Below are 22,859 nucleotides of genomic sequence, written 5' to 3'. Positions count from 1 at the left end.
CACTGGAGACAGCAAGAGTGCGAAACTCAATAGAGTAGTCTGTTATGGATCGATTGCCTTGACATAGGGAAGACAGGGCCCTGGAAGCCTCCTCCCCAAAAACAGATCGATCAAAAACCCGTATCATCTCCTCCTTAAAGTCCTGATACTGGTTAGTACACTCAGCCCTTGCCTCCCAGATTGCCGTGCCCCACTCACGAGCCCGTCCAATAAGGAGAGATATGACGTAGGCGACACGAGCAGTGCTCCTGGAGTAAGTGTTGGGCTGGAGAGAAAACACAATATCACACTGGGTGAGGAACGAGCGGCATTCAGTGGGCTCCCCAGAGTAACACGGCGGGTTATTGATTCTGGGCTCCGGAGATTCGAAAGCCCTGGAAGTGGCCGGTGGATCGAGGCGGAGATGGTGAACCTGTTCTGTGAGGTTGGAGACTTGGGTGGCCAGGGTCTCAACGGCATGTCGAGCAGCAGACACTTCCTGCTCGTGTCTGCCTAGCATCGCTCCCTGGATCCCGACGGCTGAGTGGAGAGGATCCGAAGTCGCTGGGTCCATTCTTGGTCGGATTCTTCTGTTATGGTGAGTGAATGAGGACCCAAAAGCGAACTAACTTAAACAGAGCTTCTTTAATAACCAAACATAGGTAGGCTCAGATAGACCGGCAGATTCCGACAGGACAGGACAAGGTTACAGCAAACATGACGATAGTCTGGCTCAGGCATGAAACACAAACAAGAATCCGACAAGGACAGGAACAGAAACAGAGAGAGATATAGGGACCTAATCAGAGGGAAAAAGGGAACAGGTGGGAAACGGGGTGAATGGGTAGTTAGAGGAGACAAGGAACAGCTGGGAGAAAGCGGGGGAGAAAAGGTAACCTAACAACGACCAGCAGAGGGAGACAGGGTGAAGGGAAAGGACAGAGACAAGACACAACATGACACTAACTAAGAACATTACTAAGAATGGTTCTCCTACAATGGCTTGAAAAATAGTTCACCTAAGACACAAACAAGCGACATGAGCAGGCAAGTGCACATGTGACAAAGTGAAAATGTAGTGTTTCCATCAACTTCGGGTGCAATGTAGATATCAAAGACCGCCGCAGTTCGGAGTAGAAGGTGAAACCATTCACTTCAGGAAAAGGGGTGATATAAATAAAGTTTCCTTTCATTATGTGTTGCTGAATTCATAATAATATTTGCTGCCATTTTAGTAAGGTTGGCAATACGATAGGTCTTTGGAGTTACCATTTTTGTATTATTTTCTATGAAAGACAACTGGTGGGTTTTGAGTGCTTCTCCCCTATTTGGGATATTGGTCTGCCTGCTCTTCAGTGTGAGAGAGGTATTCTGAGAGCGTTTTTGTGTCTCCTTCCTCTGTATATAAAACGGTTTAAAACTGTATAACACAATAGTGTCTTTGGAAAACGGGTTCATATATCCTAATGTCAAAAACGAATGTGACTATGAATATATTTATTTTGCCGTTAATGTATTTAAGACATATTTCGGCAAATTAACCAAGTTTTTGCTGGCTTAGCTAGCCATGTTAATGACGAGTTAACTAGCAGCGTTGGTCACTGCACTATTGCTTGCAGGTGATTTGCTAGCTGGTGGTTTATTGAAATATTAAGTGAATGTTTATTTTCTTACTACCTTAAAAGGTTTATGTAAAAAGGGTTGTACTTGTGCTCTGTATTTATGGATTCATATCACATCAGATTGAGAGTATGTATCACTACTGTTGCTCTTATCTAAAATATATATTGTGTCCTACCTAACCAGTGAACGTGTGGCTGTGACCGTCATGTCAAAGCCTGTCATCACTGGTTGATATCTTTTACTGCAGGTATGCTTTTCTGTATTTTTTAAACACAACGCATACTATACGATCACTTTGTGTATGAGTCAGAGATATTCTGAGAGCAGTGAACGTGTGGCTGTGACCGCCCTGTCATCACTGTTTAATAACTTTTACTGCAGATAAAAACCTGAGTCAACCTGAAGTGTGGGTGTCCATGTGCCTTTCTTCTGGGTGGCTATGTGAAGTTGGTTACACACAGATAGGGTTCAACAGCGGTGGCCCTCCCATTAGGGGCAAAATATATATATATTTAATTATACTGAACAAAAATATAAATGTAACATGCAACAATTTCAAAAATGTTACTGAGTTACATAAAAGTTCATATAAGTAAATCAGTCAATTGAAATAAATAAATTAGGTCTAATCTATGGATTTCACTTAACTGGGAATACAGATATGCATCTGTTGGTCACAGATACATTAAAAAAAGGTAAGGCGTGGATCAGAAAACAAGTCAGTATCTGGTGTGACCACCATTTGCCTCATGCAGCGCGACACATCTCCTTCGCATAGAGCTGATTAGGCTGTTGATTGTGGCCTATGGAATGTTGTCCCACTCCTCTTCAATGTCTGTGCGAAGTTTCTGTATGTTGGTGGGAACTGGAACACACTATCATTCATGTCGATCCAGAGCATCCAAACATGCTCAATGGGTGACATTTCTGGTGAGTATGTAGGCCAGCTTCTTGACATGCCACACCTGTCAGGCTGATGGATTATCTTGGCAAATGAGGAATGCTCACTAACAGGGATGTAAATTGAGAGAAATTATATTTTTGTGCGTATGAAACATTTTAATGATTTTATTTCAGCTCATGAAACATAATACCAACACTTTACATGTTGCACTTATATTTTTGTTCAGTGTAAATAAAATATATATAATTCATGGATTATGTTTTAAATCCTCATAAAAGTGTGGTAAATATGTACTTTTTCATGTTTCAAAAATATATTGTTCAAAACAAGCTGTTCAGTTACTACTCTGCCCCTCAGTAACTGCCAGCAGCAGCAGCTCTACCTCCGTGGGCACATGCGAACATGGATTGTTTTTCCACCTATTTGCTTATGAGGGTGTAACGGATGTGAAACGGCTAGCTTAGTTAGCGTGGGCGCTAAATAGCGTTTCAATCAGTGACGTCACTTGCTCTGAGACCTTGAAGTAGTAGTTCCCCTTGCTCTGCAAGGGCCGCGGCTTTTGTGGAGCGATGGGTAACGACGCTTCGAGGGTGAATGTTGATGTGTGCAGAAGGTCCCTGGTTCGCGCCCGGGTATGGGCGAGGGGACGGTTTAAATTTGTACTGTTACATTGATGCTGTTGACCCGGATTACTGGTTGCTGCGGAAAAAGGAGGAAGGTCAAAGGTTTCACGGATGTGAAACGGCTAGCTTAGTTAGCGTGGGCGCTAAGTAGCGTTTCAATCAGTGACGTCACTTGCTCTGAGACCTTGAAGTAGTAGTTCCCCTTGCTCTGCAAGGGCCGTGGCTTTTGTGGCGCGATGGGTAACGATGCTTCGAGGGTGACTGTTGATGTGTGCAGAAGGTCCCTAGTTCGCGCCCGGGTATGGGCGAGGGGACGGTTTAAATTTGTACTGTTACAAGGGCGAACTGACCCAATGAAATCGCAGGAGCATAAATTATAACAGCAAAAAGTAAATGGACCATTCTGGGCCCCTCAAATGTGCGTCTGTTCAGTCACAACATCTTGTTCTGCTCTAGTCTCCCTACCAATGATTCTCTTGCATCAGACGGCTTACTTCCGCATGTGAGACTAGATCTGCTCTATAAGGTACAGATGGCCCTAAAGCAAAAAACGAATTGTAATTCACATGTAAATAAATAATCAGAACAGTCATGGTAGCCTGGGACCTGATAAACCGGACAACTACATCCAACAAATGTCGAAGGACAGGGATACGCTAGCTAGAACTTTCCCATAGCGGATCTTGTAACACAAAAAGCATGACCAATTTTATTTTTTCCCACCATGTTGTTCATCAGGTTCTACTGTAAGTGACAGGGCAACATGTTGTGTGGACTAAAACAGTATACAACTGTGTGTATCACAAAGTGTAATCAAATGAATTAGCCAGCTACAGTCATTCTGAGAAACATTGAGAAATAGTTTGGTAGATTTTTTGTTCAAATTAACTAGTTATCTAACTTTGATAAGCAGCTAGCTAGCTAGCTATAGCTGCTAGTAACTTGCTAGCTAGTTAGCTCCCATGCCAATTTCAAGTCTTTCTAAACTAATATCTGACTAACTCAGAAATATGAAGTTATTTCAGAATGAAAGTTACCTGGCTAGTGCATCATGCTTTGAGACATTATATTAGCTAGATATCCCCAGTTAAGTAATGCTTGTTGTGTTCTTCCTGGTGCACTTATTAGTTTGTGACGTGAGCTAGCTGCTCATTCTAAATAGTATAATCTAATCTGTTCAAAACATTGGCAGCATGTGCAGCAGCGATCATTCGGTTGAAGTCGGTGTATGTATGCTGTTGTTCAAATGCACAGATCACATGATATATCTTCTTAAAGAAAAGTCCAGTATTCAGCCAATCAGTGGCTTCCACTTGGGCTCAACCAGTGCCTGAGCACCTGCCCTTTTGCCCTCCTATGAAAGTGCTCTTGTAGCTCCATGGATTTAAAAAAAAATGTTATAACGTACTTTTACATTTTATTTTGAGTCTCTTTTCATTTTAAATGTAACGATTTGCACATCAAGCTAAATACTTTCATAAGCTCTTGAATCGCCTCCTCTGCCCCAAGAGCACACTCGTTTGACTTGCATGCAGTGGCCACTGGCTGTGGGTGGCAGGAAGGGTGCCGGGCAGACATCCACATTTTAAGTTGGATCTGACATGTGTCATTTGTTATTTTGAGCATGTCTGTGCATGGCCCTGGTCATGAGAAGCAGCAAACGCCCATGTCAAATACAATAAGTCAATGAGGCCATTTTGACAGAGGGTCCACACTATGTATCCATTTTGGCCTCAGACCTGAACTTAATTTCACTTGATCTAGACCCCCTGTCTGTCTGTCTCTCTGTCTTTCTGTCTGACTGCCTGACTTACATCCTTTCCTGTGAAACACACTTAAAGAAAAAAGAGATAAATGCATCCCAAATGACACCCTATTGATTATGTAGTGTTTTAATAAGTAGTGCACTATATAGGGAAAAGGGTGCCACCCGTTGAACGTCAATGTTAAGTGGATGGGCATATAAAACATATCTTCATGAGAGTGCCATGAACAGTAGGTTGTAATGCCTTACACTGTTAGAAAGTCACATCATAGATTTCATTTTCAAATGTCATGCTATGAACATTTACAATTGACATGCTATAAGATTTGTGCTGCCTAATAATGTTTTATATACAGTTGAAGTCGGAAGTTTACATACACCTTCGCCAAATACATTTAAACTCAGTTTTTCACAATTCCTGACATTTAATCCTAGTAAAGATTCTCTGTTTTAGGTCAGTTAGGATCACCATTTTATTTTAAGAATGTGAAATGTCAGAATAATAGTAGAGAGAATGATTTATTTGAGCTTTTATTTCTTTCATCACATTCCCAGTGGGTCAGAAGTTTACATACACTCAATTAGTATTTGGTAGCATTGCCTTTAAATTGTTTAACTTGGGTCAAACGTTTCAGGTAGCCTTCCACAAGCTTCCCACAATAAGTTGGGTGAATTTTGGCCCCTTCCTCCTGACAAAGCGGGTGTAACTGAGTCAGGTTTGTAGGCCTCCTTGCTCGCACACGCTTTTTCAGGTCTGCCCACACATTTTCTATAGGAATGAGGTCAGGGCTTTGTGATGGCCACTCTAATACCTAGACTTTGTTGTGCTTAAGCCATTTTGCCACAACATTAGAAGTATGCTTGGGGTCAATGTCCATTTGGAAGACGCATTTTTTATTTTTTATTTTTTTATTTTACCTTTATATAACCAGGTAGGCAAGTTGAGAACAAGTTCTCATTTACAATTGCGACCTGGCCAAGATAAAGCAAAGCAGTTCGACAGATACAACGACACAGAGTTACACATGGAGTAAAACAAACATACAGTCAATAATACAGTATAAACAAGTCTATATACAATGTGAGCAAATGAGGTGAGAAGGGAGGTAAAGGCAGAAAAGGCCATGGTGGCAAGGTAAATACAATATAGCAAATAAAACACTTAAATGGTAGTTTTGCAATGGAAGAATGTGCAAAGTAGAAATAAAAATAATGGGGTGCAAAGGAGCAAAATAAATAAATACATTAAATACAGTTGGGAAAGAGGTAGTTGTTTGGGCTAAATTATAGGTGGGCTATGTACAGGTGCAGTAATCTGTGAGCTGCTCTGACAGTTGGTGCTTAAAGCTAGTGAGGGAGATAAGTGTTTCCAGTTTCAGAGATTTTTGTAGTTCGTTCCAGTCATTGGCAGCAGAGAACTGGAAAGAGAGGCGGCCAAAGAAATAATTGGTTTTGGGGGTGACTAGAGAGATATACCTGCTGGAGCGTGTGCTACAGGTGGGAGATGCTATGGTGACCAGCGAGCTGAGATAAGGGGGGACTTTACCTAGCAGGGTCTTGTAGATGACATGGAGCCAGTGGGATTGGCGACGAGTATGAAGCGAGGGCCAGCCAACGAGAGCGTACAGGTCGCAATGGTGGGTAGTATATGGGGCTTTGGTGACAAAACGGATTGCACTGTGATAGACTGCATCCAATTTGTTGAGTAGGGTATTGGAGGCTATTTTGTAAATGACATCGCCAAAGTCGAGGATTGGTAGGATGGTCAGTTTTACAAGGGTATGTTTGGCAGCATGAGTGAAGGATGCTTTGTTGCGAAATAGGAAGCCAATTCTAGATTTAACTTTGGATTGGAGATGTTTGATATGGGTCTGGAAGGAGAGTTTACAGTCTAACCAGACACCTAAGTATTTGTAGTTGTCCACGTATTCTAAGTCAGAGCCGTCCAGAGTAGTGATGTTGGACAGGCGGGTAGGTGCAGGTAGCGATCGGTTGAAGAGCATGCATTTAGTTTTACTTGTATTTAAGAGCAATTGGAGGCCACGGAAGGAGAGTTGTATGGCATTGAAGCTTGCCTGGAGGGTTGTTAACACAGTGTCCAAAGAAGGGCCGGAAGTATACAGAATGGTGTCGTCTGCGTAGAGGTGGATCAGAGACTCACCAGCAGCAAGAGCGACCTCATTGATGTATACAGAGAAGAGAGTCGGTCCAAGAATTGAATTGAAGAATTGAATTTGCGACCAAGGTTTAACTTCCTGACTGATGTCTTGAGATGTTGCTTCAATATATCCACGTAATTTTCCTACCCCATGATGCCATCAATTTTGTGAAGTGCACCAGTCCCTCCTGCACCAATGCACCCCCACAACATAATCCTGCCACCCCTGTGCTTCATTGTTGGAATGGTGTTCTTTGGCTTGCAAGCTTCTTCCTTGCTGTGCGGCGTTTCAGGTTATGTCGATATAGGACTATTTTTTACTGTGGATATAGATACTTTTGTACCTGTTTCCTCCAGCATCTTCACAACGTCCTTTGCTGTTGTTCTGGGATTGATTTGCACTTTTCACACCAAAGTAAGTTTATCTCTAGGAGACAGAACACGTCTCCTTCCTGAGCGGTATGATGGCTGCATGGTCCCATGGTGTTTATAGTTGCGTACTATTGTTTGTACAGATGAACGTGGTACCTTCAGGCATTTTGAAATTGCTCCCAAGGATGAACCAGACTTGTGGAGGTCTCCCATTTCTTGGCTGATTGTGGAGGTCTCTAGGTCTTGGCTGATTTCTTTTGGTTTCCCCATGATGTCAAGAAAAGAGGTACTGAGTTTGAAGGTAGGCCTTGAAATACGTCCACAGGTAGACCTCCAATTGATTCAAATGACGTCAATTAGCCTATCAGAAGCTTCTACAGCCATGACATAATTTTCTGGATTTTTCCAAGCTGTTTTATAAGCACAGTCAACTTAGTGTATGTAAACTTCTGACCCACTGGAATTGTGATACAGTAAATTATAAGTGAAATAATCATTCTGTAAACAATTGTTGGAAAAATTACTGGTGTCATGCACAAAGTAGATGTCCTAATCGACTTGCCAAAACTATAGTTTGTTAACAAGAAATTTGTGGACTGGTTGAAAAACGAGTTTTAATGACTCCAACCTAAGTGTATGTAAACTTCTGACTTCAAGTGTAACTAGTGGTCAGGGAAAATCTAACGACTGGTGGACTGCTCAGTCCTAGTGGACTGCTCTCATTCGTTGTAGTCTCTCTCCCCCAGCAACTCTACTGATTCATCACAATCTCATATTTCATCTATTTTTAAGTTTGTCCCTCTTTGATGAACAAAGTGGTTTTGTTTCACATCTTCAAACTGTTCAATTTTTAAAATGTAATTCTATATAAATTGATGTGTGTTTGTCATAGAACGATGGAACTACTTTCTAACGTTCCAGTAGACTCTCAGTTTGCAGCTATATGCAGCTTATCTGCCTGTGATGTACCGGTGATGTACCGTTCCAACACAAATTGACAGACAGTCCAATCAGTGAATGGTAATAAGGTGGTACTCCCAAGTCTCCAATGGCTGTGGATATATGACCGGATACCCCAGAGTAATTTGAGGCTAAATTAATTGAAGCAGTCAAATTCGTTGTTGATGAAAACCCACTGTAACAGAAGTTGATTAATAAGCCAATAACCTTGATATGACTTGATAAAACAATTACATTATAACAAAAGTCTCCTAAATAGGGGACTTAAAGTTTAAAAGGTTTTAAGTGTGTTTCCTTATTTTCAGTAGTAAAGAGTTTACACAATCTCATCCTTATTTTCAGTAGCAAATAGTTTACGTAGTCTCACATATAAAAAAAATACATTGTAGTAGTCAGTGAGATGGTGGGTCTCAAAATTGTATTTGGTGAATTGTATTGTACGTTAATTGAAAATAAGAACAGAAGACTGTTTAGCCACATTATTATATTGCAAAACCCAGATCCCTAACCTGGTGCTCACTGTGTTTCTTTGTAGCGGTGCTGACACTGTACTTCATCAACTACCTGCATTGGGACCCGAACCTTTCCACAGCAGTGTACCATGCCTTCTCCAGCCTCTGCTACTTCACCCCTGTGCTGGGGGCCCTCATCGCTGACTCTTGGCTGGGCAAGTTCAAGTGAGTTAGATGTAGAAGCCACTTTCAAAAATATATATAGATTTTTTATTTCACCTTTATTTAACCAGGTAGGCTAGTTGAGAACAAGTTCTCATTTACAACTGCGACCTGGCCAAGATAAAGCAAAGCAGCGCGACACCAACAACAACACAGAGTTACACATGAAATAAACAAACATACAGTCAATAATACAATAGAAAAAGTCTATATACAGTGTGTGCAAATTATGTAAGATAATTGAGGTAAGGCAATAAATAGGCCATAGTGGCGAAATGATTACAATTTAGCAATTAAACACTGGAGCGATAGATGTGCAGAAGATGAATGTGCAAGTAGAAATACTGGGGTGCAAAGGAGGAAAAAATAAATAACAATATTGGGATGAGGTAATTGGATGGGCTATTTACAGATGGGCTATGTACAGGTGCAGTGATCTGTGACCTGCTCTGACAGCTGGTGCTTAAAGTTAGTGGGGAGATATGAGTCTCCAGCTTCAGTGATTTTTGCATTTTGTTCCAGTCATTGGCAGCAGAGAACTGGAAGGAAAGGAGGCCAAAGTAGGAATTGGCTTTGGGGGTGACCAGTGAAATATACATGCTGGAGCGCGTGCTATGGGTGGGTGCTGCTATGGTGACCAGTGAGCTGAGATAAGGCGGGGCTTTACCTAACAAAGACTTATAGATGACCTGGAGCCAGTGGGTTTGGTGACGAATATGAAACGAGGTCCAGCCAACGAGAGCATACAGGTCGCAATGGTGGGTAGTATATGGGGCTTTGGTGACAAAACGGATGGCACTGTGATAGACTCCATCCATTTTGCTGAGTAGAGTGTTGGAGGCTATTTTGTAAATGACATCGCCGAAGTCAAGGATCGGCAGGATAGTCTGTTTTACGAGGGCATGTTTGGCATCATGAGTGAAGCATGCTTTGTTTGAAATAGGAAGCTGATTATAGATTTAATTTTGGATTGGAGATGCTTAATGTGAGTCTGGAAGGAGAGTTTACAGTCTAACCAGACACCTAGGTATTTGTAGTTGTCCACATATTCTAAGTCAGAACCGTCCAGAATAGTGATGCTGGACGGGCGGGCGGGCAGGTGCGGGCAGTAATCGGTTGAAGAGCATGCATTTAGTTTTACTTGCATTTAAGAGCAGTTGGAGGCCACGGAAAGAGAGTTGAATGGCCTTGAAGCTCGTCTGGAGGTTAGTTAACACAGTGTCCAAAGAAGGGCCAGAAGTATACAGAATGGTGCCATCTGCGTATAGGTGGATCAGATAATCACCAGCAGCAAGAGCGACATCATTGATGTATACAGAGAAAATAGTCTGCCCGAGAATTGAACCCTGTGGCACCCCCATAGAGACTGCCAGAGGTCCGGACAACAGGCCCTCCGATTTGACACACTGAACTCTGTTTGAGAAGTAGTTGGTGAACCAGGCGAGGCAGTCATTTGAGAGACCAAGGCTGTTGAGTCTGCCGATAAGTATGTGGTGATTGACAGAGTCGAAAGCCTTGGCCAGTCGATGAATACAGCTGTACAGTATTGTCCTTTATCGATGGCGGTTATGATATCATTTAGGACCTTGAGCGTGGCTGAGGTGCACCCATGACCATCTCGGAAACCAGATTGCATAGCGGAGAAGTTACGGTGCGATTCGAAGTGGTCGGTGATCTGTTTGTTAACATGGCTTTCAAAGACCTTAGAGAGGCAGGGTAGGATAGATATAGGTCTGTAGCAGTTTGGGTCTAGAGTGTCTCTCCCTTTTGTAGAAGGGGATGACCGCGGTAGCTTTCCAATCTTTTGGTATCTCAGACGATACGAAAGAGAGTTTGAACAGGCTAGTAATAGGGGTTGCAACAATTTCGGCAGATCATTTTAGAAAGAGAGGGTCCAGATTGTCTAGCCCGGCTGATTTGTAGGGGTCCAGATTTTGCAGCTCTTTCAGATCATCAACTATCTGGATTTGGGTGAAGGAGAAATGGGGGAGGCTTGGGCAAGTTGCTGTGGGGGGTGCAGGACTATTGACCAGGGTAGGGGTAGCCAGGTGGAAAGCATGGCCAGCCGTATAAAAATGATTTATCGGTGGTGACAGTGTTTCCTAGCCTCAGTGCAGTGGGCAGCTGGGAGGAGGTGCTCTTATTCTCCATGGACTTTACAGTGTCCCAGAACTTTTTGAAGTTTGTGCAGGATGTAAATTTCTGTTTGAAAAAGCTAGCCTTTGCTTTCCTAACTGCCTGTATATATTGGTTCCTAACTTCCCTGAAAAGTTGCATATCGCGGGGGCTATTCGATGCTAATGCAGTACGCCACAGGATGTTTTTGTGCTGGTCAAGGGCAGTCAGGTCTGGAGTGAACCAAGGGCTATATCTGTTCCTGGTTCTACATTTTTCGATTAAAAAGGTCTGCTCGATGAAGTGTTTTAGGGAGCGTTTGACAGTGATGAGGGGTGGTCGTTTGACTGCAGTCCCATTACGGATGCAGGCAATGAGGCACTGATCGCTGAGATCCTGGTTGAAGACAGCAGAGGTGTATTTGGAGGGCAGGTTGGTTAGGATGATATCAATGAGGGTGCCCGTGTTTACAGATTTGGGGTTGTACCTGGTAGGTTCATTAATAATTTGTGTGAGATTGAGGGCATCACGCTTAGATTGTAGGATGTCTGGGGTGTTAACATGTCCCAGATTAGGTCACCTAACAGCACGAGCTCTGAAGATAGATGGGGGGCAATCAATTGACATATGCTGTCCAGGGCACAGCTGGGGGCAGAAGGTGGTCTATAGCAAGCGGCAACAGTGAGAGACTTGTTTCTGGAAAGGTGGATTTTTAAAAGTAGAAGCTCCAGTTGTTTGTGCACAGACCGGGATAGTAAGATACAACTCTTTGGGCTATCTCTGCAGTAGATTACAACTCAACCCCCTTTTACAGTTCTATGTTGTCGGAAAATGTTAAAGTTAGGGATGGAAATTTCAGAGTCTTTTCATCCCTTAAAGGGAAATATACTCTGTTTGATCTATTGTGGTTTCAAGTATTCTATTCTATTCTATTCTATTATTTTCTATTCTAAGCTAATTGTGAAAGTAACTACTGTGTGTCATGTCATCCACAGGACCATTATCTACCTCTCTGTTGTCTATGTGCTCGGTCACATCGTCAAGTCTGTTGGGGCCATACCGAGTGTGGGGGACTCAACCATACACATGTGAGTAGTTGATCACTGATTGGTTAAGAGCTAGAAATGTTGCCCTGTAAATGCGTTGACCAATCTGACATCTAACGCTGTGCTCTGTGTGTGTATGTGTGTGTGTTCTAGAGTACTGTCTATGGTGGGTCTGATCCTCATAGCCTTTGGTACAGGAGGTATCAAACCCTGTGTAGCAGCGTTCGGAGGCGACCAGTTTGATGAAGAGCATGTAAGAGACTATTATATCCAACATTTATACAAGGGTTGGAACTTTTCAGGGAACAGAACCAAAAAAACGGAAAATAACTCAATTATTTGAGGAACAGAACCCAAACCGGAAACGAAAGTGACCTATACTGTTCCGAAACAGAAACTTTATTTTAAAGGCATGGGAAATGGTAAATAACGTCATTTTACATTCCGGGCATTTTTTTCCAGTCCCACAAAAATTACAACAAAGAGCCTATGCAAAGCTCTCTTTGTCACTCAGAAACTTATTCCAGTGTCTTCCTGCCAGCTGGAAATCTTTGCCAGTGGGTATGCGTTATCTGTAGGGTGCCCCTCCCCTCTGAAGCATAGGTTACTTTGTAGCCTACTGACAACATTACAAGCATGATCCATAAATGAGAAAGAGTTGTCTAAAATAATGGATTAGCTTTTTCAATGCTAGTTAAGGATACTATAGTTATCACATTTCACAGTGGATTTATTAACTACAAAAGGTAAAATGGGATTTTAATTGTATTGCTGCTAGCTGGAAATCTTTGCCAGTGGGTATGCATTTATGTGTAGGCTGCCCCTCCCCTCTGAAGCTTGTTAGCTTGTTAGCTTGTGGACCAGAACAAATGTTTGCTCTGGTTCAACGTTAAACCAATGCTGAAGATCAAAGACATTCCTCCATAGAAGCCGCTGGCAAAATTTCAGTAGCATCTCACGCACTTCACTGTGACTGACTGTTTTTCTTTCACTATGATTGAAACTATGCTGTTACGGCAAAATACAATTAGCTCTTAATGACTTTCTTATACAGATTAAATCGCTTACCCGCTCCAAAGCAAGCTGTTCTATCCGCACTGATTGGTGAAGCAATTTAATGTCAAGCTAAATGTAAAAAAACATGCCTAGAAGGCCAGCATCCTGGAGTCGCCTCTTCACTGTTGACATTGAGACTGGTGTTTTGCGGGTACTATTTAATGAAGCTGTCAGTTGAGGACTTGTGAGGCATCTCTTTCTCAAACTAGACACTCTAATGTACTTGTCCTCTTGCTCAGTTGTGCACCGGAGCCTCCCACTCTTCTTTCTATTCTGGTTAGAGCCAATTTGCGCTGTTCTGTGAAGGGAGTAGTACACAGCGTTGTACGAGATCTTCAGTTTCTTGGCAATTTCTGGCATGGAATAGCCTTCATTTCTCAGAACAAGAATAGACTGACAAGTTTCAGAAGAAAGGTCTTTGTTTCTGGCCATTTTGAGCCTGTAATCAAACCCACAAATGCTGATGCTCCAGATACTCAACTAGTCTAAAGAAGGCCAGTTTTATTGCTTCTTTAATAAGCACAAAAGTTTTCAGCTATACTAACATAATTGCAAAAGCTTTTCTAATGATCAATTAGCCTTTTAAAATGATCAACTTGGATTAGCTAACACAACGTGCCATTGGAACACAGGAGTGATGGTTGCTGATAATGGGCCTCTGTACGCCTTTGTAGATATTCCATTAAAAATCAGCCATTTCCAGCTACAATAGTAATTTGCAACATTAACAATGTCTACACTGCATTTCTGATCAATTTGATGTTATTTTAATGGACAAAATGTGATTTTCTTTCAAAAACAAGGACATTTCTAAGTGTCCCCAAACTTTTGAACAGTAGTGTATATCTGTACTTTTTTGGGGCCCGAACCGGTTCAGAACAGTGGAACGAAGAAAAAATAATAATACTTCTGTTCAGAACAAAATAATTAGAAACTATTTTCAGTTCCAACCCCTGCTTTCATACCGTCACTGCAATATGTGAGGGATGGTTCAATCTAACATCTGTGATTATTAAAATGTGTTTTGTTGAAGGGCTATTGAAGTAGAAATATGATAGAAATTCAGCCATGAATGGAAGAAAACAACTTTATTGAGCTGTAAAAGAACTAATCTAAATTGATTTTCTGATATTAAACAGTGTTCACCATCATTGGTTTTCTCCCCTCTCACCTCAGACAAATGAAAGGAGGAAATTCTTCTCCATTTTCTACATGTCCATCAATGGTGGGAGTGTCTTATCGACACTCATCACACCAATATTGCGAGGTTCGTGTAAACATTAACCTTAATCCTAACCTTAATATTGAGGGCTTTGGCCTCTGAAATTGCACATGGCTGCTGCATAGATAGCACAGCATAACTGTACTGTATGTGTGTTCTTATACTTGCAGGAGATGTGCAGTGTTTTGGTGGTGACTGCTATGCTCTTGCCTTCGGAGTACCAGCGATTTTGATGGTCATTGCTCTAGGTGAGTGTATTCTCTTCTTCACACCTCTTCTTATGAAGCCAGTCTGGATTTCTACTTGAGACTAGAATATACCCAGTTAGTAAACCTGGTAGAAAGGATGTTATTACTTTACCAGATTACAACCTTGCCTGCTGGGTAAAGTATGTATTGAATGCATTCAGCACAGGCCTGGCTGTGCAGCAGACGTGTATACATGAGATATTTTTCACATAGCCAAGCTACCATTATGGGTCACAGTGGGGGGCTGTGGCCCCCGAGTCGGAAAACAGAGTTTGTTTTGATAGAGCATGCTTTAGCCTGGCAGAGGCAGTGAACCCTAAAGAAGAATGGGATTCTGAGGCAGTCAGCAGAAAGACCCTAATGGCAGGAACACCGATGTGTGTGTAGGGCCTGGTAAACATGGAGCCTCGCCAGTCAAAACAACACGGAACTGTGTTAGACACACATAAACATGCATAGGCACACGCACACTCACACTCACACTCACACTCACACACACGCACACGCACACGCGCACACACACGTGCACACACACACACACACACACACACACACACACACACACACACACACACACACACAGATGGCTGGTATTGGCTAATTGCTGATCTTGTCCGTTAAAACATATTCTTGATGTAGCGGCAGGTGGGTTACAGTGACAATACAAACAGGACACACATGTTGTTGACATATGTAAATACAGTCTGTAGGTCTTTTGGCTAATTTGTTTTAGTTCCTAAACAAATGTCATCTACCCAGATAGCACACATCATCAACACTCTTCAGTGTGTAGTCAAGAAATTTACTATAACAGAGAGTAAGGGTCTTGATTACTTCTAACCATTCGGGGATGACCATGGGTGGAAAAAGCTTATCTAGGAACTCCTAGAATTCCAATTTTTACATGCCAAAAGGACTTCACTTCGGGAACTCATTGGGAACTCCCACACGTCCGTCTCCCCTCAGTCTGACAGAAAGACAACAGTGATGATAGTTTGTTTGCAGTTAGGGAGTGCGCTTTGGAGGAGACCAACACTCATAAAACTGTATTGAAATAGTACTTTTACAATCATTTAAAAAAATATATATATTTTGTATTTTTATTTTGTAGAATTTTTCCCCCCAATTTTGTGGTATCCAATTGTTTTCACTACGGGCTCGGGAGAGACGAAGGTTGAAAGTCATGCGTCCTCCGATACACAATCCAACCAAGCCGCACTGCTTCTTAACACAGCGCGCATCCAACCCGGAAGCCAGCCCCACCAATGTGTCGGAGGAAACACTGTGCACCTGGCAACCTTGGTTAACGGCCCGCCACTGGAGTCGCTGGTGCGCGATGAGACAAGGACATCCCTACCGGCCAAGCCCTCCCTAACCTGGACGACGCTAGGCCAATTGTGCATCGCCCCACGGACCTCCCGGTCGCGGCTGGTTACGACAGAGCCTGGACCCAAAGTCTCTGATGGCACAGCTGGCGCTGCAGTATAGCGCCCTTAACCACTGTGCCACCCGGGAGGCCCTACAATCAGTTTCTTAATAACCAATGTATAATAAACTCAGCAAAAAAAGAATTGTCTTCTCACTGTAACTGCGTTTATTTTCAGCAAACTTAACATGTGTAAATATTTGTATGAACATAACAAGATTCAACAACTGAGATATAAACTGAACAATTTCCACAGACATGTGACTAACAGAAATGGAATAATGTGTCCCTGAACAAAGGTGGGGTCAAAATCAAAAGTAACAGTCAGTATCTGGTGTGGTCACCATCTGCACTAGCATTAACGCAGCGTCCTACCTCGTAGCGTCCTACCTCGTCAACAGCCAGTGAAACTGCAGGGCGCCAAATTCAAAACAACAGAAATACCATAATTAAAATTCCTCAAACATACATGTATTTTACACCATTTTAAAGATACAGTTGTTGTAAATCCAACCACAGTGTCCGGTTTTAAAAAGGCTTTACGACGAAAGCACACCAAACAATTATGTTAGGTCAGAGCCAAGTCACAGAAAAACACAGCCATTTTTCCAGCCAAAAAGAGGAGTCACAAAAAGCAGAAATAGAGATAAAATTCATCACTAACCTTTGATGATCTTCATCAGATGACAGTCATAGGACTTCATGTTACACAATACATTGTTGTTCGGTAAAGTTCATATTTATATCCAAAAATCTGAGTTTACATTGGAGTGTCATGTTCAGTAGTTCCAAAACATCCGGTGATTTTGCAGAGAGCCACATCAATTTACAGAAATACTCATAATAAACATTGCTAAAAGATACAACTGTTATGCATGGAATTTTAGATCCTCTTCTCCTTAATGCAACCGCTGTGTCAGATTTCAAAAAAACTTTACGGAAAAAGCAAACCATGCAATAATCTGAGTACAGCGCTCAGACAACAAATCAAGCCAAACAGATATCCGCCATGTTGTAGTCAACAGAAGTCAGAAATATCATTATAAATATTCACTTACCTTTGATGATCTTCATCAGAATGCACTCCCAGGAATCCCAGTTCCACAATAAATGTTTGTTTGATCGATAATGTCCATAATTTATGTCCAAATACCTCCTTGTTGTTCGCGCATTTAGCCCAGTATTCCAAATTCATGACGCGCGATCAGTCAAAAAGTTATGTTACAGTCCACAGAAACATGTCAAACGTAGTATAGAATCAATCTTTAGGATGTTTTTAACATAAATCTTCAATAATGTTACAACTGGAGAATTCCTTTGTCTTCAGAAATGCAATGGAACGCAAGCTAACTCTCACGTGAACAAGCGTGGCCAGCTCGTGGCTCTCTGGCAGACCTCTGACTCATTCCCCTCTCATTCGCCCCCACTTCACAGTAGAAGCATCAAACAAGGTTCTAAAGACTGTTGACATCTAGTGGAAGCCTTGGGAACTGCACTATGATCCCATAGACACCGTGTATTCGATAGGCCAAGAGTTGAAAAACTACAAACCTCAGATTTCCACTTCCTCGTTGGATTTATTTCTCAGTTTTTTGCCTGCCATATGAGTTCTGTTATACTCACAGACATCGTCCAAACATTTTTAGAAACTTCAGAGTGTTTTCTATCCAAATATACTACTTATGCATATTCTAGCTTTTATGGCTGAGCAGCAGGCAGTTTAATTTGGGCACGCTTTTCATCCAAAATTCCCAATGCTGCCCCAAAATTCTCCTCCTCATGGACTGCACCAGATTTGCCAGTTCTTGCTGTGAGATGTTACCCCACTCTTCCACCAAGGCACCTGCAAGTTCTCGGGCATTTCTGGGGGGATGGCCCTAGCCCTCACCCTCCGATCCAACAGGTTCCAGACTTGCTCAATGGGATTGAGATCTAGGCTCTTCGCTGGCCATGGCAGAACACTGACATTCCTGCCTTGCAGGAAATCACGCACATAACGAGCAGTATGGCTGGTGGCATTGTAATGCTGGAGGGTCATGTCAGGATGAGCCTGCGGGAAGGGTACCACATGAGGGAGGAGGATGTCTTCCCTGTAACACACAACGTTGAGATTGCCTGCAATGACAACAAGCTCAGTCCCATGATGCTGTGACACACCGCCCCAGACCATGACGGACCCTCCACCTCCAAATCAATCCTGCTCCAGAGTACAGGCCCAGGTGTAACGCTCATTCCTTCGATGATAAACGTGAAACCCGACCTCACCCCTGTGAGACAAAACCGCGACTCGTCAGTGAAGAGCACTTTTTCCCAGTCCTGTCTGGTCCAGCGACGGTGGGTTTGTGCCCATAGGTGACGTTGTTCCCGGTGATGTCTGGTGAGGACCTGCCTTACAACAGGCCTACAAACCCTTAGTCCAGCCTCTCTCAGCCTATTGCAGACAGTCTGAGCACTGATGGAGGGATTGTGCGTTCCTGGTGTAACTCGGGCAGTTGTTGTTGCCATCCTGTACCTGTCCCGCAGGTGTGATGTTCGGATGTACCAATCCTGTGCAGGTGTTTATGGTTCATTGAACAAGCATGGGAAACAGTGTTTAAACCATTTACAATGAAGATCTGTGAAGTTATTTTGGATTTTTACGAATTATCTTTGGAAGACAGGGTCCTGAAAAAGGGACTTTTCTTTTTTTGCTGAGTTTAGCACAACTTCTACTCAACATCTACTCAAACTCCACTCTTTATATGTTTATGTCTTTGTAGTTGTGTTCATCTCTGGAAGTGGGATGTATAAGAAGAGTCCACCGGAAGGGAACATCTTGTTGGATGTGTGTAAGTGCATGGGGGTAAGTCATCCATCTCTCATTCTCTCAGCAGTCATATACTTCCATAGAAAGATGTCTCTCGTGGCAGACTGTTAACATTTCTGGCCAGCACACTCAATATTTGGTTCTGGGTTCTGAGATTACAGAAAGATAAACCTCTGTCCCTGGGCTGAATATTGTACCATGACTGCTCCTGTTCCCTCCACCCTGCAGTTGGCCATCAAGAATCGTTGGAAGAGCTCTAAATATGACCCTAAGAAGAAACACTGGCTGGACTGGGCAGAGGACAAGTATCCGGTATGATTATCAAGAATTAAATAACTTTTTCTGATTAACTCCAGTGACGACTAGAATGACTTCATAGAGCTTTTAATTGCCCCCATTAACTGTGTTTCAGATTAAGATATGATAAGATAATATAAAGATAAGAAAACGCTATTGTCCCTAACATGTTCATAAAATTGCATTTTGTCTTTGGTGATCTGGCATACAGGTAAACGTCTACAGGAGAAGGTATATGTGTATGTATAAAGAAGTCTCTCCTGATAGTGACCCATAATGTATGGTTTCCTATGTGTTTCTCTACAGAGACGTCTGATCCATGAGATTAAGATGGTCCTAAGGGTTCTAGTGCTCTACATCCCTCTGCCCATGTTTTGGGCTCTGTTTGACCAGCAGGTAAGGACCCAACGCTTACCCTTACCCTAACCAGCCTCACGAGAACAGTAATCACCACCCTCGCTGTTAAAAAGCCCCGGCCTAAGCAATTCCTTTCATGATTCTGAAACCCAGGATACAGTCCAATACAGTGAGTATGGACTGAGTTAAGACAGTAATTTCAACCAGCTTTGCCCTCTGGGACCCCAAGTTCTGCTTGCCTAAGGCTCCTCTCCTCTCCTCTGGCCAACAACAAACAGCACCACACTACCATCTGATTAGGGATAACTGCAAATTCCAAACACACATCTAACATTTCGTTTGGCTTTCCATTAGGCATGTTAGAAGCCAAGGACATTGGATTAATGAGGTCTGATTATGCCATTGAAGTGAATGATGATGGCGAACCAGCTATCCAGTGCCATAGAATACAATGAATGGGCCAGTGATAACATGATAACATTCAGCCGTCTTTGTTTTGTGATGCTGTAGGGATCCCGTTGGACTCTCCAGGCCACGCGGATGAACATGGCCTTCGTAAGTTCCTTTTTCTTTCTTTCAATGTACAGTACATAACAACAGTGGTATGAGTCTCGCAGTGAATGGTCTTCGTAAGTTTATTTCCTTGTGTAGCAATGTGCTTTACAACTGTGGTAAAAGATGATTGTACAATATTTATGATTTCATAGTATTCTGAATTGTTTTATTATCGTTGACTCTAATCTGAAATTGAGATCTTGTTGTAAAATCTGTCTCCATGTTACAGGGATCAACATTTGTCCTGAAGCCTGATCAAATGCAGGTACCTGCAGTTCCTTACTCTCTTCCCACTCTCTGCGCGGTCGACAGAAAGCCAATGTTTCCAGTTTTCAGGGATACAGTATTTCAACCTAACTTCCGCTTCCCCTGAAAAATGGATATGGGGTCTCCGCTCAATAGTTTCTTTACGCCTGCTCCGTTAGGTTACTCACTTCCTAACAGTACATAATACATTACTACTGCTTATAATCTTTATACTAAACTCAGCAAAAAAAGAAACATCCCTTTTTCAGGACCCTGTCTTTCAAAGATAATTCGTAAAAATCCAAATAACTTCACAGATCTTCATTGTAAAGAGTTTAAACACTGTTTCCCATGCTTGCAATGAACCATAAACAATTAATGAACATGCACCTGTGGAACGGTCATTAAGACACTAACAGCTTACAGACGGTAGGCAATTAAGGTTACAGTTGTGAAAACCTAAGACACTAAAGAGGCCTTTCTACTGCCTCTAACACCAAAAGAAAAATGCCTAGGATCCCTGCTCATCTGCATGAACGTGCCTTAGGCATGCTGCAAGGAGGCATGAGGACTACCGATGTGGCCAGGGCAATAAATTGCAATGTCCTTACTGTGAGACACCTAAGACAGCGCTACAGGGAGACAGGACGGACAGCTGATCATCCTCGCAGTGGCAGACCACGTGTAACAACACCTGCACAGGATCGGTACATCCGAGCATCACACCTTCGGGACAGGTACAGGATGGCAACAACAACTGCCCGAGTTACACCAGGAACGCACAATCCCTCCATCAGTGCTCAGATTTTCCGCAATAGGCTGAGAGAGGCTGGACCGGGGGCTTGTAGGCCTGTTGTAAAGGCAGGTCTTCACCAGACATCACCGGAAACAACGTCGCCTATGGGCACAAACCCACCGTCCCTGGACCAGACAGGACTGGCAAAAAGTGCTCTTCACTGACGAGTCGCGGTTTTGTCTCACCAGGGGTGATGGTCGGATTCACGTTTATCGTCAAAGGAATGAGCGTTACACCTGTACTCTGGAGCGGGATTGATTTGGAGGTGGAGGTGTCTGTCATGGTCTGGGGCGGTGTGTCACAGCATCATCGGACTGAGCTTGTTGTCATTGCAGGAAATCTCAACGCTGTGCGTTACAGAGAAGACATTCTTCTCCCTCATGTGGTACCCTTCCTGCAGGCTCATCCTGACATGACTCTCCAGCATGACAATGCCACCAGCCATACTGCTCATTATGTGCGTGATTTCCTGCAAGACTGGAATGTCAGTGTTCTGCCATGGCCAGCGAAGAGCCCGGATCTCAATCCCATTGAGCACGTCTGGGACCTGTTGGATCGGAGGGTGAGGGTTAGGGCCATTCCCCGCCAGAAATGCCCAAGAACTTGCAGGTGCCTTGGTGGAAGAGTGGGGTAACATCTCACAGCAAGAACTGGCAAATCTGGTGCAGTACATGAGGAGGAGATGCACTGCAGTACTTAAAGCAGATGGTGGCCACACCAGATTCTGACTGTTACTTTTGATTTTGACCCCACCTTTGTTCAGAGACACATTATTCAATTTCTGTTAGTCACATGTCTGTGAACTTGTTCAGTTTATATCTCAGTTGTGGAATCTAGTTATGTTCATACAAATATTTACACATGTTAAGTTTGCTGAAAATATACGCAGTTGACAGTGAGAGAACGTTTCTTTTTTTTGCTGAGTTTAGAACTGTAACCATAGGTTATCTCTCTCATGGCCTTGACTAAGATCACACTTGTTTTCTCCTGGACCCAAACCCTTTTATAATGGATATTACCACCATAATGCTATCTTTTTATTGAGAACATTGAGCACAAATATTTACTGGTGTCTTTTATAAGTATGCTGCATTAACCTTTATGATTTTATGATATTTTTAGGGGATTTTTTATTGTCATTTATAGGCGTGTGCCCTGTGTTTTGTTCTTGCTTATTTTTTCAGATGTTAAACGCTCTGCTGATCCTCGTGTTTGTGCCTATCTTTGACATGGTTGTGTACCCACTCATAGGCCTGTGTAGGATCAATCTCACGTGAGTGGACCTTGTGTGTCTGAACACTAGCTGTCTCATCCTTGCTTCTTCCGTCCTTATTTCCTCAATTCCTTGCCTTTCCTAACAAAGCTCATTGGAGGAGGGACCTTGGATCATCTTCTCCAATGCGTTTTAAGGATAATTGGGGAAGCAAGGAGGAAGGAAGCAAGGCTACGTTTTCAGATACAGCCCGTCTCTAAACGAGCGGGAGCTTTAGCTGACGGTGGACACTACAGCGTTCCACAGTCATCTTTTATGAGGAAACTAAGGGAGTAAGGAATGGTGCAAGAACAGGCATCATGTGGCTTACACAGCTGCCTGTTGGCCATAAAGAAAACATTTGTAGCTGCTCTACCAA

General features: G+C 42.8%; 1 protein-coding gene across 2 annotated transcripts in view; it reads left to right on the top strand.

Annotated features, from left to right (window-relative positions):
- LOC139400952 (solute carrier family 15 member 2-like) overlaps window positions 1-22,859 on the top strand; it is a 41,339-nt gene that overhangs the window by 5,766 nt on the left and 12,714 nt on the right. For both annotated transcript variants that reach the window (XM_071145487.1, XM_071145486.1), the window contains exons 4-14: window positions 8,920-9,061; window positions 12,169-12,261; window positions 12,373-12,472; window positions 14,452-14,542; window positions 14,668-14,745; window positions 18,931-19,013; window positions 19,206-19,289; window positions 19,581-19,670; window positions 20,142-20,186; window positions 20,416-20,451; window positions 22,413-22,501. In XM_071145487.1, the coding sequence (XP_071001588.1) occupies window positions 8,920-9,061; window positions 12,169-12,261; window positions 12,373-12,472; window positions 14,452-14,542; window positions 14,668-14,745; window positions 18,931-19,013; window positions 19,206-19,289; window positions 19,581-19,670; window positions 20,142-20,186; window positions 20,416-20,451; window positions 22,413-22,501 (931 nt within the window). The remainder of the gene's footprint in view (window positions 1-8,919; window positions 9,062-12,168; window positions 12,262-12,372; window positions 12,473-14,451; window positions 14,543-14,667; window positions 14,746-18,930; window positions 19,014-19,205; window positions 19,290-19,580; window positions 19,671-20,141; window positions 20,187-20,415; window positions 20,452-22,412; window positions 22,502-22,859) is intronic.

This window comes from Oncorhynchus clarkii, chromosome 3 (assembly GCF_045791955.1).
Source record: "Oncorhynchus clarkii lewisi isolate Uvic-CL-2024 chromosome 3, UVic_Ocla_1.0, whole genome shotgun sequence".
NCBI lineage: Eukaryota > Metazoa > Chordata > Actinopteri > Salmoniformes > Salmonidae > Oncorhynchus > Oncorhynchus clarkii.
The sequence above is the reverse complement of the archived record's forward strand: the minus strand, read 5'-3'. Positions and strand labels throughout refer to the sequence as shown.